Genomic DNA, 18,014 nt, shown 5'->3' on the forward strand with positions numbered 1-18,014 from the left:
GAATTTAATAATGTCATTTTTTTTATTCTGCCTAACCATGTCTTAATAAAATTCGTTCTATTCTTAAATGTTATTTTTTTTGAAACATCTAGTATTTTTACTGTGGTAAACACTTAGTAATATGTAGAAGCTTGTTAACAGCAAACTTGTAACATAGCTAATTCATTTATTTTTTTATAATTAGTCTGTAAGATCTTCTAAAGTAGTAAAATAAAATAAAAAATAAAATAATAAAAAAATAAATTTTTGATCAGACATTGAAAGCAAAATTTTTTCACGCACACAACTGCTCAGTCTCACAATCACCTTTCTAGATTTATTCCTTGACATTGCACGGCTGACTCGTAACAGATATTAGTTCTGACCAGTTCCCGCCAGATTTGCATCACTGGGTCAATGGTTTTGAAACCCTTTGTCATCGTGTTGCTATGTTAGCTTCTATAGTATGAAAGTTTTTAAAACATCAGAAGCTTACTTTTGTATATAATGGCTAAAAGCATGGATTGCTGCATATTTTCGCTATTTTAGGCGATATTATAATACTACTTTTCATTGGGATAACTAAAAATAATTAAAATAGATAGCCCGAGGACTCATTTCCTGCCGCAAGTTATATGCCGCTTATATGTAGGTAAATAACTTAATAATTAGTTATTTTTTATTAATTGATGTTGCATATCTTAACGGTTTCGATGCATATTTCGGGGTTTTTAAGTTGCATGTCCTCTATTGATAAGAATTTCAACAGTGCCCTAAACAGCAACACCACGGAATTTTTAAGAGTAGAATAACACTTGAATAGATGTCAAGTTCCACAATGCGTAGTATTACACTAGCTATTTTTTTATTGCTTTGAATGATAAGACGAGCTTGCCGTTCGTCTGATGGTAAGCGATACGACCGCCCATCAGTAGGAACACAATCCGAAGCGACGCCTTGAATTACATCCATCCTGAGACATGAGTTGTTAATTCTTATGTCCAGAAGTTACTCTGGCCACAATGTCCTTTAAACCGGAACACAACAGTGACTACATACTTCTGCTTGGCGGCTGAAATATACATTACGGTGGAATCTATCCAGACCGACTCTCACATATGAGAGACCTACCACTAGTAAAGCAGTAAACATAATGTCTTACAAGCCAATACATTACACAATAGACCGAGAGATTTGAACACCTGTTGCCGATCGCTCTAATAATACCGGCCTTTACTCGACAATTAGTGAAATTAACACAAATGTAAAGTGGTACTGTCCTCTCGTAAACCGAGTTTAACTGTGCCGTGTATTTTTAAAAGTTAATCGATTAGTAATCGAGGCATATGTAAATCGATTAATGATCGATTTAATGTATCGATTAAGACTTAGTAGGAAGCTAGTGAGACGTTGAACTTAGAGGTTATGGTTCGATTTAACACGCCTTGGTCCTAAAAGTTTAATTTATGTTTAGTAGTTCGTATGTTTCGAACACGGGACTGTTCGTTTCTCAACTGTGTAAAGTCCGAAATTACCCGTTAATAGATTTTATGCTATTTTTTTTTAAATAGCAACATAGTTTTATAAAAGTGTAAAAAATATTAATTAAATAATCATAATCATGTATACCAATATCTTATATAGCACTTCAATACATTATTATACCTATTATATAATGGATAATAGATTTAAAACAAGAAGAGTAATATTCTTTTATTAGAAAACTACGCTGTAAAATGTAATTTATTTCCACGTTTCTACGATGTAGTATTTAAAAAATAGCCGCATTTATTCAAACAAATATTTAAAGTATTAGTAAAAATAGCGAGGGATTACGAAACGAGATTTCATTGCCAATCCGCGTTGACAGATAAAACAAATAGGGTGATTATATCGTTAATAGCAGTTTTTATAACGTTACAAATAACCGCTTCCGGGTAACCGTTTGAACTGAAATGGGAACTAGGAAACTGTTAACTGAGTTCTAGATTTTCGTGTTATGATTTTGGCTATTAAATGTTTATTGGTTATGGTTTATTTTGAACCGTATAGGGTTACTGACGGCGTGTAAATTGAAAGTAAGTGCATTAAAGTTATGTAAAGATTATGGTGCTGTTGCCTCTTTGGGTTAGTGGCTGAATGTATTGGTTATGGGGAGATCTTAGGTTCGAAGTCTAGGCCAGATAAAACTTACTGATAATAATACTATATAAAATGAAGTGTTTGTTTGAACACACTAATCTCGAAATATACCGGTTCAAATTAAAAATATCTTTTAGTGTATAACAGTATATAACATTATGCTATGACCAATAAGACCGGAGCATCAAAGAAAAATTGTGCAAACTGGGAACATTTTTGAGTTTCCATTGTGTGCGCTGGATAAACGGTTAAAGTTACGCAAAAACATGTTTGATGGAATTGTTCCTCTTTAGTACTAAAAATATATTATAAAACAAAGTTCACATCATACAAAGGCACATCTATAACGCGATAAATTCGGACCTACCAAACGGATTACGATGAAATTTGGTATGGAGGTAGTTTGAGTCCCTGCAACGGACAACGGCTCTCCCCCGGGAAAATATAAAGCAAGACTTTTATCCCGGAAAACTCTTTCACGCAGGCAAAGCCGCGACCAAAAGCTAGTGATTCATAAAATATATCCTGGATTCAGATGTTAATCATAAATACAAAATTTATTTGAAATTTAAATAGTAACAATAATTCAATTAATGCAAATGTATATACAAAACGCCGATTCTATGCTCATAACCTTTTTATAACTCTTTGAATCTTGCGTGCACTTAATATTATCTTTCGTAAAGAAAGTAACACTTGTGCTCAAGTCATAACCAATCTGAGTAATAATGAAATGCAATATTTTTAGACACGACCGTTGTCTAGCGTCAATTGCTGGTCAAGGCAAGTCATAACACCGGACTATTTAGGAATAGAGTTGATACACTTTAGGTCTTATTTTGTTTATATATTCTGAACGATCGCCTTGTTTAATGTCTACGTATTGCACCGAAACATGGTTTCAATTTTGGGTGGTTAGAATGGGTTTGTGAATTCGCATGACTAGGTCGCAAGAGCGACGCCAATAGGGGTCAGGGAGGGCCGGCTGCCTTCCTCTAGAAATTCTAAAATAGTTGCCAAATGTAAAGCAACCAAAGTGCTAAGTCTTTGATTTGACTTGCTAGATCAATCCCGTATGTCGAAACTCGAATAATAATCTATAATAAAAATATCACCCCTGTATTATATACTGTCCCACTGCTGGGCTCGGGCTTCCTCTACTACTGAGAGGGATTAGGCCTTAGTCCACCACGCTAGCCCAGTGTGGATTGGTAGACTTCACAAACTCTCAAAATTCCTATAGAGAACTTCTTAGGTACACAGGTTTCCTCACGATATTTTCTTTCACTGTTTCAGCAAGCGATAATTCACACATAACTTCAGAAAATTCAGAGGTGTGTGCCCTTGGGATTTGAACCTGCGGACATCCGACTCTACAGTCCGGTCCACAACCAACTAGGCTATCGCCGACTAAACTCGAATGAATTCACCAATTCTATTCCTAATATTCCTTGCGCTCAATTACGCTCTGCTCTATGTTATTGATAATGCGGGAGAGAAGGAGCGGGGGAAGAACATGGGCTTTCGAATTTATCACAATTCGTACTTTCCCATTCTCCATATCAATGTGCCCCCCCTGGGCCATCGGCTGGCGACGGTCATGCTAGGTGGTAGCATTTGTGTTTAAATTATTGCTTGCTTTAACGATGCAGGAAAACATCGTGAGAAAACCTGCATACCTGAGAAATACGTTACTACGTTCGCGATCGCCTAATTAAAACTTGGCTAGAAATAGATTACTGTGTATCGCAATTTCTTACCGGCCATGGTAATTTTAAGGGTAAACTGTTCTCATTTAGGCTGGTTGATTCTCCTGCGTGCCCATGCTCTACACCTGGTTACGAGGTTGAACAATCTGCTCATCACGTACTTTGGGAGTGTGGTCTCTGGCATGAAGAGCGCAACATCATGTTAAACTGTATGCAAATAACATCTGGGGTTGTATACTACATGGACCTTGTTGAGACTAGACGGAATTTCCGTGCTTTCCGGCGTTTTTGCCATGCCTATTGTAATCAAATCTAACAGCTCATGTGAAAGGACCCTTTCATTTAATTTTATCCGTGGTGCTTTATAACTAGCTTATCTAGTTGTAAACGTCCCTATCCTTGAGGTTAAATCGCCTCCTTACATCATGATTTTGTCACCCGCATTGCTCTGGAGGGAAGTGGACAATTAATATTTCCAACTCCTCCCTATTTTTCTATTTGATTAATTTCGTTGCGGGATAATGACATATAAGTTTTCTCTGAGACTCGCCGAGCTTCACTGCTCGGTGTCATAAAATGCGTGCCACTGCTGATCCTGGCTTACAGGAGTTGTAGTGGTGGGTGTGAGGGCGGGAAAGTCTCATACCTGAGAAATCCTCTATAGGAATTTTGAGGGTGCATGAAGTGTACCGATCTGCAAAAGGCCAGCGTGATGGACTAAGGCCTAATCCCTCAGTAGTAGAGGACGTCCGTGCCCAAAAGTAAGACAGTATATAATACAAGGCTGATATTATATTATTGTGTTTATTTGCCTAAAATTATTAGGTTTATAAGGTCGAAATTAGTAAAGACGTAGGGGTCCTTGTAAGACTGTTTATGTATCCGTTGGACATATTTATTAATTTATTCACGCAATGTTAACATTTAAGGCATTACGTATTAAGTTTTAGAGGCAATAACATAAAGTTCGCGCAAACTAATTTGCATCTGGACAACATTGTTTATACGTATTAGTTACGGATTGGCTATAATAGAAGACGCCTGTACCTACAGAGTGCATTTTGCATTTTGAGGTATCGACCGCTCCTGCTTTGAGGCTGAAATATCTATTGCCTGGACATAGTATATAGCGATAGCCTAGTTGGCTGTGGAACGGACTGCCGAAATGAATGTCCGCAGGTTCAAAATCTGAGGAGTCAACTCTCTGACTTTTCTAAAATTATGTGTGTATCCTTTGTGAATTATCGCTTGCTTTAACGGTGAAGGAAAATATCTTGAGGAAACCTGCGTACCTGAGAAGTTCTCTATAGGAATTTTCAGGGTGTGTGAGTTCCACCAATCAGCACTTGGCCAGCGTGGTAGACTAAAGCCTAATCCTTCTCAGTAGTAGAGGAGGCCCGTGCTCAGCAATGGGACGGTATATAAGACAGGGCTGATAATATTGTATTATTATTTTGTATATATTTTGTTGAGAAATTGCTTTATGCTATTAACCGCCTTGATCCAATGGGAGATAATATCAAGTGCTGTTGATCCGGATGTCCTGGATACAATTCCCGTCGAGTGTCATTTTAAGTGTAACACGATTTGCTCGACACTGAAATTAAGTAGTAGTTGGCGTAAAAACAAAGTTAGATGTTTTCTACAACACGCTTTACGAAGAGGGTTGCACCGTCACCCACATTGGTCAGTGGGATAGAGGTAGAGCGAAGATTATGAACTGTATCAATAATCTATACGTATTAGATAAACGCTTTCCGTTGTTAGTAAAAATATGTAAGCAATATATTACAGATATTTCAGGTTATTCTCTATATTTTTTTGCTCTTTCTATCACTTATTTTACATAAAAATAATAGTTTGCGTTAATTTTATTATTTAATTCATTTATTTCTTTGAGTAGAAATGACATTATTGATTTGTTGAAATATTAAAACCGATACAGGATAGCGTATTTAAATATTACGGTGTCTATTCAAAATCTTATCGCTCTTTTATATTGTGTTAACGTTTATGGAAAATACAGTTATAAAATTACAATTATATTTTTATCGAACAGTTATTATGCTTTAAAAATGACTTATATTTTTAGTCATCATTACGCGACAAGGTTTTGATAGTATATTTGTTTTATTTTGGAACTTAGTGTTATGGAAATTAGCTGGAAAGTTGTGTACAATTCCAGTGTAAAATGAATCTTACGTCATAATATAAAATTACATTTAAGGGGTTGTGTAATCTTAAAATAGTTTTTGGTAACTTACTATCGTAATATTATGTACTTAATTTTTATGATAGAAATACTTTATGACACATTATAATTATTAGAAAGATGGTAAATTTTTCATTTCATTATGAGATAGTTATTGACAATATAATTATTCAGAAATATTTTAATTATCTCCTCACATATTAAGAGATGATAAATATTACGCCACAAAATTATTAATGTCGATATTTTTGTTATAATATTGAGCAGTCTGGTGATTGTTTAATTATAAAAACCATTAAGTGGTTAATTTATAAATTAGGCCATCGATTTGTTGACACGTAAATATGAAATAAAAATTTATTAAAATATAAAAATTATAGAACTCACCATTTTAATTGCCATGAGCAAAAATATATTTTTCCAAGCAATTTGATAAATCATACATAAAATTTAACATCGACACTGCGTTCATTTGAAACAATCACATTCGTGTCACTTTTAAATATATGCACATTTTATTGCACTCAATAACCGTTATTTAAGTTGCTATTTTTTTGAAAATGGAATACCGTTTCGTTGCGCGCGCGTTATTTTTTTTGTCAGTGGACTAGTGTGGCGCGCCGCCGGTGGTAAACTGACTGCCCGCCGCTAAAAGCTGGCTTCGTATTGCCCACTATTACAACTATCCGACTCATTGGAATGTCATCGAGTTTTCGCTCGTCACCTCGATGCGACGATAAAATTATTACTATGAAAATTTTATGCTGTCTCGTGTAGATATTTTTTATTTAAAATATCAAGAAATTTTATCGGTAGTAGGTGCGAATGTACGGAAAAATACGATTTCTAATCTACATTACATATTTGTTTAATTTTTATTGGTCAAATTCCAAAATAATATATATTGCATAATTATTCTTTTTCATTTTGCAATAAAATAAGGAATGCTGAATATATTGACGATGGACATCATAAGCAATATATAAGTCCATCCACAATATTAGCGGAAGAAACTGGCTAAAGTGGACAGAAACAGGGCTAGAGTCGGCGTCAACAGATATTTCAAGACAAAAATTACAACTCCAAGCTTATTCCCGCAACTTCGTAGTGTATCGACGCTACTGCACGAATTGCCGAGATAATTCCCTTACAACAATCTGTAACAGTGGAGAAAGGTAAAATTATCCAAAAGATCGACAGCATACAGGTACTAATGTGCATGAATGCAGTCTGCAAATAGTTTTAATGATAATTAGATTCTACATATGATTCTACTATGGACAGGACACATTGTAAGAGGAATAGAAAAATGGAACAAAAGCATTCTATTTTGGTATCTCAAAAATGCAAAACGTAAACCGGGCAGACAGTTACGAAGATGGGAAGACGATGTTAAGACAACAGCGGGGAAAACATCGACCAGAACCGCGCTCGACAGGATAAAATGGCAAGAATTGGAGGAGGCCTTTGCCAAAGTGGGGCAAACAGACCGACAGGTCGATGTCTAGTAACTAAGCACTAGACTTACAAATACATTACATTCAGACACATAATTTACATACTTTGTAAATTATGTGTCTGAATAAAGGCTATTATTATTATTATTATTATTATTATTATTATATATAGATTCTACATAAAGAGAAGCCGGTAGGAGTCGGGTCATAAGATCCCTTCCATCTGATCTTCAAGGTTCTCACACCGCTACTACTTTTCACGGGCACTAGCGACTTTACGAGTCAATTGTTAAGTTTATAAGTTGCGTGTCAATGTTTATCATTAAACTGTGAGTATAAAGTTATTAGTATGTCTGCTTTAATACTATGTTTTGGTAGACTAATGCAACGTAGGATTATTCATTTTTAGGGTAACCTTAAAAAGTACCCCTATATCATCACTGTTTCTGACGTTTCGTCTGTATCAAGACTTTTTTTCTTAGGAATACGTAGTGGTATCAAATTAAAATTTATAACATATCCGGACCTACGGTCTCTTTCAGGGGCCTTATTCTCTATGCCACACGTTATTTTGACAGAGCGTAACAAGCACGTAACGCACTGCGTCATGTTAAAGACAATAGAAATTGGCATACAGAATACCATTTCACGCAAATTTCACGAAGATAACGCGACATGGTCGCGTTACGCGTTTACAGTGACATACAGAATAAGGCCCCAGCTGTGATTCAAAATTCTTATAACTCAAAGAGGTCAAAAGGTACGACTGCTTATGTCGCATAATTTACAATTGCACTAGGGAATCAAAATGTACAGGGCACTTCCAGTAGACTTAGAATAATAAAATTTGGTTAGAAACAATGTTTTACACCACTAGTAAAAGAAAAATCTGATAATCGTCTATATATACTTTGATACCAGTAAAAAAAGCGAATTTACTAATATAAAATGATTATTTACGGTGGGTGTAAAAATCGTGTTAAGAGATCGGACGGCAAAGTTAAGTTTGTCAGTTTTAAGCTTATTTAGGTACTTTTATGCAGTATATGAGCAATTTGTATTTATACAAATTGCTATATAATCGAGCAAATGCTCTTTTCCTATAAAATCTTAAAACTATGTAAGTACCTATCTAAGTTTTATTATTTCCGACGATAGATATTGCCGGAGTTTGGAATTCGTTTCCTATTCATATACATTTCAGTATCATTGGATTGGAATTTGTGTTCAACATATCGATGTACTCACAATCGATCATAAGGTACGCAAAGCTCCAGCCGTGGGCGAATTAGACACGCGTTGCAAAATTGCCACACATTACTTGAACATCCTAACCTCAATGGAGTAAATGATAACAAAATCATCGAAGGGAATTCAGGAGAAATTTGTTCCTTTCTAAAACCCAACCATAGTAAACACGACCACACCCAACACAAATTACTTCACACCAAAAATGCATTCGATTTAATCATAAAAACTTAACAGCGTTAACCTAAAATCGGAATTGCACCATTTGTACCAATAAAACGACTTAAAACGATTACTTAGCGGTCGGTTACAATTAGTATTTAACCATTTGAGTTATAATTACAATGTAATTTGCACACTGAATCCGTAATTGGCGGTACAAACGAGCCTGAGTCGGTACTTATTAAGTTAATTATTCAATGGATCGCCCACGAGCGGCGCCAACATTTTGACATACCAAGACATATTTTGTTTGATCTGTTTTGGTCCTTTTGCTTGTATTGAGAAGTCATGTTCTTCTTATGTCCGTCTGTCGTGTTTGTTCTAGAAAATTATGTTGGAATTGTATTTCTTATTAGGTACCACTTGATCATACTATACAGTAACACCTTAATGCTTTTTATTTAGTGAGATTTCCGGACATTATATAGTACTCTCTTTTGCAGATCTCTCTTTCTTCGCCCAATTGTTGACAACGCACTCTCTATGTTGTGGTATTAATCACTTTTCGTTACATAGTTACTTCTCATTTAAACCTTCCTTTGATTTTCCTTAATATATTCGTCAAATCTACTCCCTTCCTACTACTCTTTCCTCGAATAGCAACGCACACACGATTCCGGGATTTTATAATCATAATCGTTAATCATCAGGCAATCTACTCATCCGTTTCAAAATCACTTACAAAGAAGAAAATCATCCCTCGCCGGTCGATATCTTTACTCGGGTTTTACTTCACTTTATATTAGGTGAAGTAATTTGCCGTTCTAGACTTTACAAAAAGAACAGAAGATACTTACCGCGAGCAGAGTGGAGAGCACGCTTGCCATGCGCATAGTAGCAGCGCGGCGGGGTGCGCGGGGGGTGCGCGGGCGGCGCTAAGTGACCGAGGCGGCGGGCGGGCCGGTACGCGCGCGCCGCATCCGGCCGCCCTCCGGACCTCTACCACCTTCGCGGCCACATCGCGACGCTGTGGACAAGGTGATGATGAATTGTGTATACTTAAATACTTCGAACACTGTTGAAAGTATTGTATGTATTTTGAAATCCAATAGACGGCTAAAACATGGTTGAAGTGTCTTTATGATGACTACCATTGCACCACTGGAATTCTTAGTTGAAGATAGTTTTTGTAGACTAGTATATAAAAGATTACTGTTAAGGGTAACGAGGTCTGATTTTGTAGTATTCTAGATGTGCGTAGTAAATGACTACATTATAACGAAAGGTTATTTGAATTTAGAACTTTTTCAGTCTAGTTCTTTTTCTAACGCCGCACCGTTGTAACAATATGAAAGTTTGCTGGTATGAAGTGATTCAGGGATTCTAACACTATTTCATTAGACGTTACCCGAAGCACGTACTCATCCTGAACAATGACTAACTTCCTGCTCTGCTGTATCTCCCTTCCCTAACTTCCATTCCATTATTAATTAGAAAATCTAACAGGAAACAAAGAAAATTCCAAAGACAAAAAATATCTCTAGAACGAATCACTTCACAAATATTTGTGATAAGCGGGCGCCGACACTATCAGCTATCGTAATGAACAAATTGTATCAAACATGATGTCAAAATAATTGGAGGCGCGGTTGGTTCGGCGCCTATGATGTCATTCTGATACCGCTGAACATATTAATGGGTTTGCGTATGTGTGTCAAGTCTAGATCTTGAATTTAATGGGGCATTGTTACTATCACCTGGGTCTTGCGGTATTGCGTCGTTCAAAAATTATGGTAATTTAAGATTTGCACCTGCTTTCCATTCAATTTTGTGTTGTAGTAATTGTTAAAGACTAATTAAATCAGTTAAGTTCAAATTAAGGGGGAAAATAAAATGAACTTAGACAGACAGTTATAAAAAATACATATAATATAATCAATTGTAATAAAAAATCAAATGCAGGCGTACACATTAACATAAGTTAGTCATATTTTTTTATCAACAAATCTAAGGAATTTGATGATATAAAGTAGGCATAATGTGCGATTTCTCAGGATGTGTGATAGGGAAAATTAAATAGAATGATGTAATCAGTCAAATTATGAATCCGTTTCATGTTAAGATAAATAAATCGGCTTAAAATAACTTATTGCGTGTCTAAGACCTTTGGAACTTACCTGTATAGTACGTGACTACATTTTCCAATTGGTATCGGTCTCCCCAATACGAGTGTTTTTGGATAGTTTTATAGCTAACTAGCTTTTGCTCGTGGCTTTGCCCGTGTGAAGGAATTTTCCGGGATAAAAGTCCACTGTATGATAAAAGTCTTGCTACATATTTTCCCGGTACTGATAGGTTCAAACTAATTTTATCCCCATGGGGGTTGAATTTATCAAAATCCTATTTAAGCGAACGTCTTCATCATAATAGCTCCAATCTTTAATTTCAGTTCAATCAGTCGAAAATCTAAGAAGATTTATACAAACTTTCATCGCCTATTTTGTACCCTTAGGGGTGGAATTTATCAAAATCCTTTCTTAGGGGATGCCTACGTAATAACATCTACCTGCATGCCAAATTTTAGCCCGATCCGTCCAGTGGTTTGGTCTGTGCGTTGCTAGATCACTATGTCAGTCACTCACCTTTGAGTTATTATATATTTAGATTCCATATCCAACATGCAGAAACAATAAGAACATTTTGACGTGTGTAGTATAAATGAAGGACGCTCTATAGTATATACCATACAATAATTACACAGTATGAGATCTAACTTTTTTTATATTGCATTGAATGACGAGACGAGCTTGCCGTCTGCCTGATGGTAAGCGATACGACCGCCCATAACCAGTGGAAACACCATCCAACTCCTTGAATTACAAAGTTATGTTTGATATTCCACTGCGCTCGCAAATCTGAGACATGAGATGTTAAGTCTCATTATCTCCAGTAGTTACACTGGTCACTATGTCCTTCAAACCGGAACATAACAGTAAATTACACACTGCTGCTTGGCGGTAGAAGTAGACAATGCGGTGCCTACCTAGGCAGACTGTCATATATGAGAGACTTACCACCAGTAATAAGGTTCAGGTTCGAAACAGAAACATCAATAGTTGAGAATTAGCAGTTGTAATCTGCAAACCATTGAACTGCGTTCCTTAACTAATAATGTAAGACGTTTAGTCTCAAAATATCCAGTAATTATACTAGCTATAATGCTTGTGATGGCTAACTATCAAATTGACTTATTAACGTGCGCTAAGTCCTTACAAAGGTTTGGTAACATTCCAAATAACAGATAGGTGGGTATCTATGTAAGCCGGCGAAACGATGGTTACAAAATTCCTGAATGTAGCGAGCGTTTCTCAAACGTGGACAGATATATGAGGGCGGAACTAGCGGCAACAAGGTAAAGGTGTGTCTATGTCGTTGTGTGATAACCTTTCGCACTTAATTTAAACACGCTGCGACTATTCATTTTGAAATTAAAGTCTTAAAACTGTTTTATATTCCCTTGTATATTAAATCCTGTATTTAAAAACAATCCAATGAGAACGGACAGTACGCTTTACGGCAATTTCAGAGATTATTTGGCCTTTTTCAAGTTTGTTTATCTGACAGTCAACTGAAGCAAAGTTGTATTTTAAATTTAGGCAATCACAGCGCATCTATGAATACGTACTGCGAAAACAGTCATGCTGAATGCACTGAGAAGAAGATGTATTATCATAGCATTGTGCTGTGACTACGGCTAAATGACGTTTGTGAGTACGGGCTTAATATTGATTTTTCATCACTTATTTAAGTCTCTGTTAAAGACCCGTCTGTATTAGCGAAGGTTTTTTGTTAAAGGTCACACAAGCGGTTGATTCTTCTATTTGTTACCCGAACAACCATAAGGGCTTGATCAATAGGTTTTCGTTATTGGTCACTCAAGCGGTTGTTTCTTCTATTTGTTACTCTGAACAACCACAAGGGCGGCTCGTGTGACAGCCATGGCAGTAATTTCTGTCTCTATTTGTGCTGCCCAGTGCCTTGAAAGAGTATGCACTTCAAGGCAATACTCCCGTTTGGCCCTGACCACCATAAATTCTGAGCGTTTGATGCACGAACTTTTACGTAAGCGAGTTCGTTCAGTGGGAATACAACTAGAGACTAAAATTAGTGTTCATTAGCTAGGTATTTTGTTAATAACCCTGCACTACATTTGTATTTACCTAGTGAAGTTTTTAAAATAAAGATTTTGAGAAGAATTTTTAAATATAAAAATACTTGTACTACAATTTGACTACGTATTAAATAATATATTCTTTAATTCTATAAAAAAGCTTTAAACCCATATCCTATTAAAAGATATGGCGAAGATAATGATGCTATTAATTTATATCTTGTACTAACTCGGACCAGGGTGGTGGAATAAGGCCTAATCCCTCTCAGTAGTATAGCCCCGTGCCCTGCAATGGGACAGTATACAATACCGGACTAATATTATAATTATATTACTAAAGAATATTAAATTTGCGAATCTAAATCATAAAACGCGGCTTAATTCCGAACCAGTGCGTACAGCTAGCCCGTTGCAGCGTGGTTGACTAAACTTGGACATTGTTCGAGCAACGATCTGGTTTATTCTTAGTAAGTTATTTACAATGCATGTTTTAGAACGATATTAGGACGTGTAAACGCTGTTATTACAGACAAATATTATATCGTAACTGTTAACGGGTATAGCATATTATGTCAGTTGGGATAGTCCGGCTATTCCTGGTTGGAACATAGTACTGTTTCGTTGTTCCGAGATTGTATTAGATTGTAACTTTGAATGGTACTAGTTTCATATCACAATTTACAACGGGAAGACATTTGTTGAACTTTTATACCACAAGTCACAACGGGAAGACATTTGTTGAATGAATGTATTACCTTTTTTTTGTTACTAATTTTGTTGATAGTACGTCTCTCATATGTGGGACTCCGTCCCGGTAGGTACCACTGCAAAGTTTATTTTAGCCGGCAAGCAGCAGTGTATACTCATTATTATGTTCCGGTTTAAAAGACGTTGTAGTCAGTGTAACTACTGGACATAATAAGACTTAACATGTCTCAGGATGGCGAGTGCAATGAAATATCAAACAATACTTTGTAATTCCAGATTTTGGATGGTGTTTCTTCTGTTTATGGGCGGTCTTATCGCTTACCATCAGGCGAACGGCAAACTCGTCTCATTTCAATAAAAAAACATTTTTTTCTTGGTTTTCCTGAAATAGGAACGTTTTTTAAATTATAGCTCTATGTGCGGTAGATTGCCATTTTAGTGCAATATATTTGCCCTAAATGAAATATTTATTCGATAATCCTTAAAAGAAAGCAACGTTAAATGAAAAGGGTGGTGAAATCCATTACCACAAGCGTCGGCCGACATCGTGACGTCTGATGATACCGCTCTCCTGGTCCAAGGTGCGTGCGATGATAAACTTGTCGACTTTATGCTAATCCTTCTGTTAATTGGCGTTATGCAATTACTTGTATTGATTGGAAGTGAAAACGGATCAAAGAAATAACTTGAGCGAAGGTTTTGGAGACTCAGAGTGTAAATTAATAGTAGAGAAGTGTTTCTCTTTTATGTTACATCTCATATCTATACATATTATAAAACAACGTCCCATTTTCTATATGTCTATATGTTATCGATTTTCTCAAAATCTACTAAACGGATTTTTATGAAATTTGATATGGAGATAGTTTAAGACTCTGGGAAAGATCTCGGAACGCGAAATACGTATGTTGGTCACTATAGTGGATTATAACACCTTGTGAGCGGTGGTTGCTATCCGGGCGGACATACAATATATGCTACCACCAGCAAAAATACCCAAAGCAAGTAATTTGTACAAGCTCGCTGTGGCATGTGTGGCCAATCCATTACTATCCAATTATAGGGACTGCATGGAACTTGTGAAAAACGATGTATATTTTATTTTAATGCTCTAAAAGTCCCGGCTTACCTTTTCAGATTTCTTTATCATTTTGTAGTTTGGTGCGAATATGGCGTGTGCGTGAATGTATGGTGTAGTTTGATGTTGACGCTGAGATGATTTGTATTACAGTGGTTTAAGTGGTATTAGGGCGAGTAAAATTAAATGACTTTTTATTGATGTTTATTATCTCCGAAATTTACAAGCATTTTTATGTATATGGTTTCATCTAGTAACGCTATGTTAGATTATAGGATTGCGAGACTTCTGCATTCCATTATTTTTTAGACATAAGGGTCAATTTCCCTCAGTAGTAAACAAGACTCGTGCTCAGCAGTGGGCAGTGTATAATACAAGGCTGGTATTATAAAAAGCAATTTACAGGAATTCTTACAAACATATATCCAAAGAAACCACATACTCTATTAAAACCATAAAGAAACTTACACATTCAGACAAGTGTTTTCCCGTTTCAGTTCAATTTGTTATAAAGATCAAAGTTGATAAATCACAATAATTAGTATTATCATTTGTAGGATATATTTCGTAAACTGCAGCCACTGTCAGCGTTATGTCACAAATGGGCTGAATGACCGACAACTTCTGTTTGTTGTTCATTAATCAAGCTTTATCAATATTGTTTGCGACAGAAAACGGGAAGTTCTGAACAGGTTCTGTTTCCTTGGTATTAACATTTTTGTAAATAGCCTTACTGGTAAATATTGTTGATAGTTCATTAGTATTTACCCAACTGCCTGTAAGGGAGTTAATTATTGAGGGTGTTATACCGTGTCGCCCTGAAATGACAGTAATATTTTGTAACATTATAAATTGATCATCAATAAAATAATATTGTTTGGAATCAGTTTCATGAGATTCCATGTTCAATATTTTTCGTTTTATATAGACTTTCATTCCTCCAGATTCTTTACTAAATTTTTAAACAACGGTATTTCTTTTTTTTTTTGCCACTCGCTATTATCCCTAGCCGGTATAGCCTATAGAAATTGTGTAAACATAATGTTGTTTTGCACCTGTGGAGGCAGACCAGTCTGTAATTGGAGCAGTGTTGTCCACAGGTGCGTTGGTATGATGGACGATTTTGTAATTATTAGGGTAGACTTAATCAATAATCATATTTAGTGTTGCGACTTTTGATCAAAGTAGGTCAGTTATTACACTATTCATGTGCTTTAGAAATGTTATGACGATCTGGAAGGTTCTTGGAATTATTTTATGAGTATAATGTATTTTCTCCTAGCTTGTGGTCACGGCTGCGCCCGTATAAATGAGTTTTTAAGGCATAAAAATCTTCCTGCATATTTTTCCTGGGAATAAAACTGTGTCCTCAGGGTCTCGAACTATTTCCTTACCAAATTTCATTCACTGGTTTGGGAAGTTTCAACTGTTACTTAATTTTACTTACTAGCGTTGACTGATAGACTTAACCAAGTCTTCACTACATCTAGAATGTAAAACATGTAAAATTGTAATCAGTTAACCAATTTGGATCATTTTGGTTCAACGTAGTACCTTTAAATCATTTTGAGCACGATGGACGTCAGCCGTTAAAACATCAGAATTATTACTACATTGCTTAACCAATTTTGATCAAATTACATTGGCCTAAATAAAGTGCAAACACGAACTTACCAATCGATCTTAACGCAAGAAGATTATTTCGCTCCAAAACTGATAACGGATTTCAAACTCCATACCAAACACGAGCGTCAAAAACTTAGATAGATTATTATGATATTGATAAATTGTATGCGAAATTAACAATTTGTGACGTGATAAATGGCATGAGGTAACTATGACCGTATAATAGTATGTCCGAACAGATTTGAGCGGTGTTTTATTAAAATTATAACATTAATATGAACGTGAAATTGAAATCTGTGGCGTTTGATTGATTGAAATGTTGATAGAGTTGAATGTTTTGGACTGTCAGTTGATTAGTATGAGATCTTAATTATTTAAGTAGTTATGTTAGTTTATTTCTGTTTTGCCTTAACCACCGCGCCTAATTATGTTTTGCGGTTAATTAAGTACTTCAAAATTTATAATGTGGAATGGTCTTGGGTTTACCGACTCTTTTTGAGGGAATTAATTGAGATTTATAAGTTGTAAAATGCGGAATGGTTGCGATATCTTATTATCAAGTTGAGACATATTTTTTTATATTAATAGGTTGCGGTTTCAATTCAATATGACAGCATCATAAAACTCAAAAGAATGCTGTTATTTTAGGCACGAGGAAATACCAACTCAACAGTAAGATGTACAGGCAGCCACAAAAGTAACACAAAAAATCATAACTTTAATCATCTACACACGTTAAGTGTAAAACAAGCATTTTTTTCTTTTTCTATAATAAAGTTACATTTTGTAGTTTAGCTTATTGAAGGCATAAACTTTTTGCCAAGGAAACAAAATTATTTAGAAGATTTAAAATTTTGAATTTGTTATTTTGCGGCTGTAAATGAAATGTAAATAACCATGAATGTAAGGATATTATAGCGTCAGGATAAAAATATTTTTGAAGGTATTTGTGACACTGTTTGCTATAAAAACACTGAGCGTCCATTAGATCGAGACTAGGGGCGTAGCTACCGCTGTATCAGTGGTACGGGGCCCCCGAACTTTGGGGTCCCTCTTGCCCCATACATACATTAAACTAAGCGGGCGCCCAAAAGTTCGCACTGCCCTGCAGAGCCCCCAACAAATATAGATATAGGACCCCTCTATGGCACGCTACTGAACGAGGCAGTTGGTCATTGATAGTCATATCGGTCAGTTAGTTTGTGTATTATTTGTGTAAGTAAATGTAGTCAGTGTTAATTATTTTTATTTCAATCAATATCGCTTTAGTTCCTAACTGTTGTAATAAAACGAGTTTTTTATCATGTTTTGTATTTTGGTTTAATCGGATTGATCACTTAATTACATTAATTATACAACAGCATTACAGAGCAGAGTTTATTATGTCCAAAGACAACTAGAGACGTGCAACCATAGATTAAACTAAAACTAGTTAAAACCGAATACAGACTTAACAATGTAAAGTCACGTTCACAAAACTGGTAAACGCACAAATTCTTTAATATTATATTTTCAATACTTA

At 35.7% G+C, this 18,014-nt stretch overlaps 1 protein-coding gene across 3 annotated transcripts in view; it reads right to left on the reverse strand.

The window, feature by feature from the left end:
• The window catches only part of LOC115445951, a 239,298-nt gene that overhangs the window by 30,698 nt on the left and 190,586 nt on the right, over positions 1–18,014 (reverse strand). For 2 of the 3 annotated variants that reach the window (XM_037436408.1, XM_037436409.1), the window contains one exon: positions 9,767–9,936. In XM_037436408.1, coding sequence (XP_037292305.1) covers positions 9,767–9,802 — 36 coding nt within the window. In that variant the 5' untranslated portion in view covers positions 9,803–9,936. Of the gene's footprint in view, positions 1–6,429; positions 6,722–9,766; positions 9,937–18,014 lie in introns of those variants that run through there. The other variant, XM_037436407.1, reaches the window with a different exon arrangement.

Source organism: Manduca sexta, chromosome 8, assembly GCF_014839805.1.
Source record: "Manduca sexta isolate Smith_Timp_Sample1 chromosome 8, JHU_Msex_v1.0, whole genome shotgun sequence".
Taxonomy (NCBI): domain Eukaryota; kingdom Metazoa; phylum Arthropoda; class Insecta; order Lepidoptera; family Sphingidae; genus Manduca; species Manduca sexta.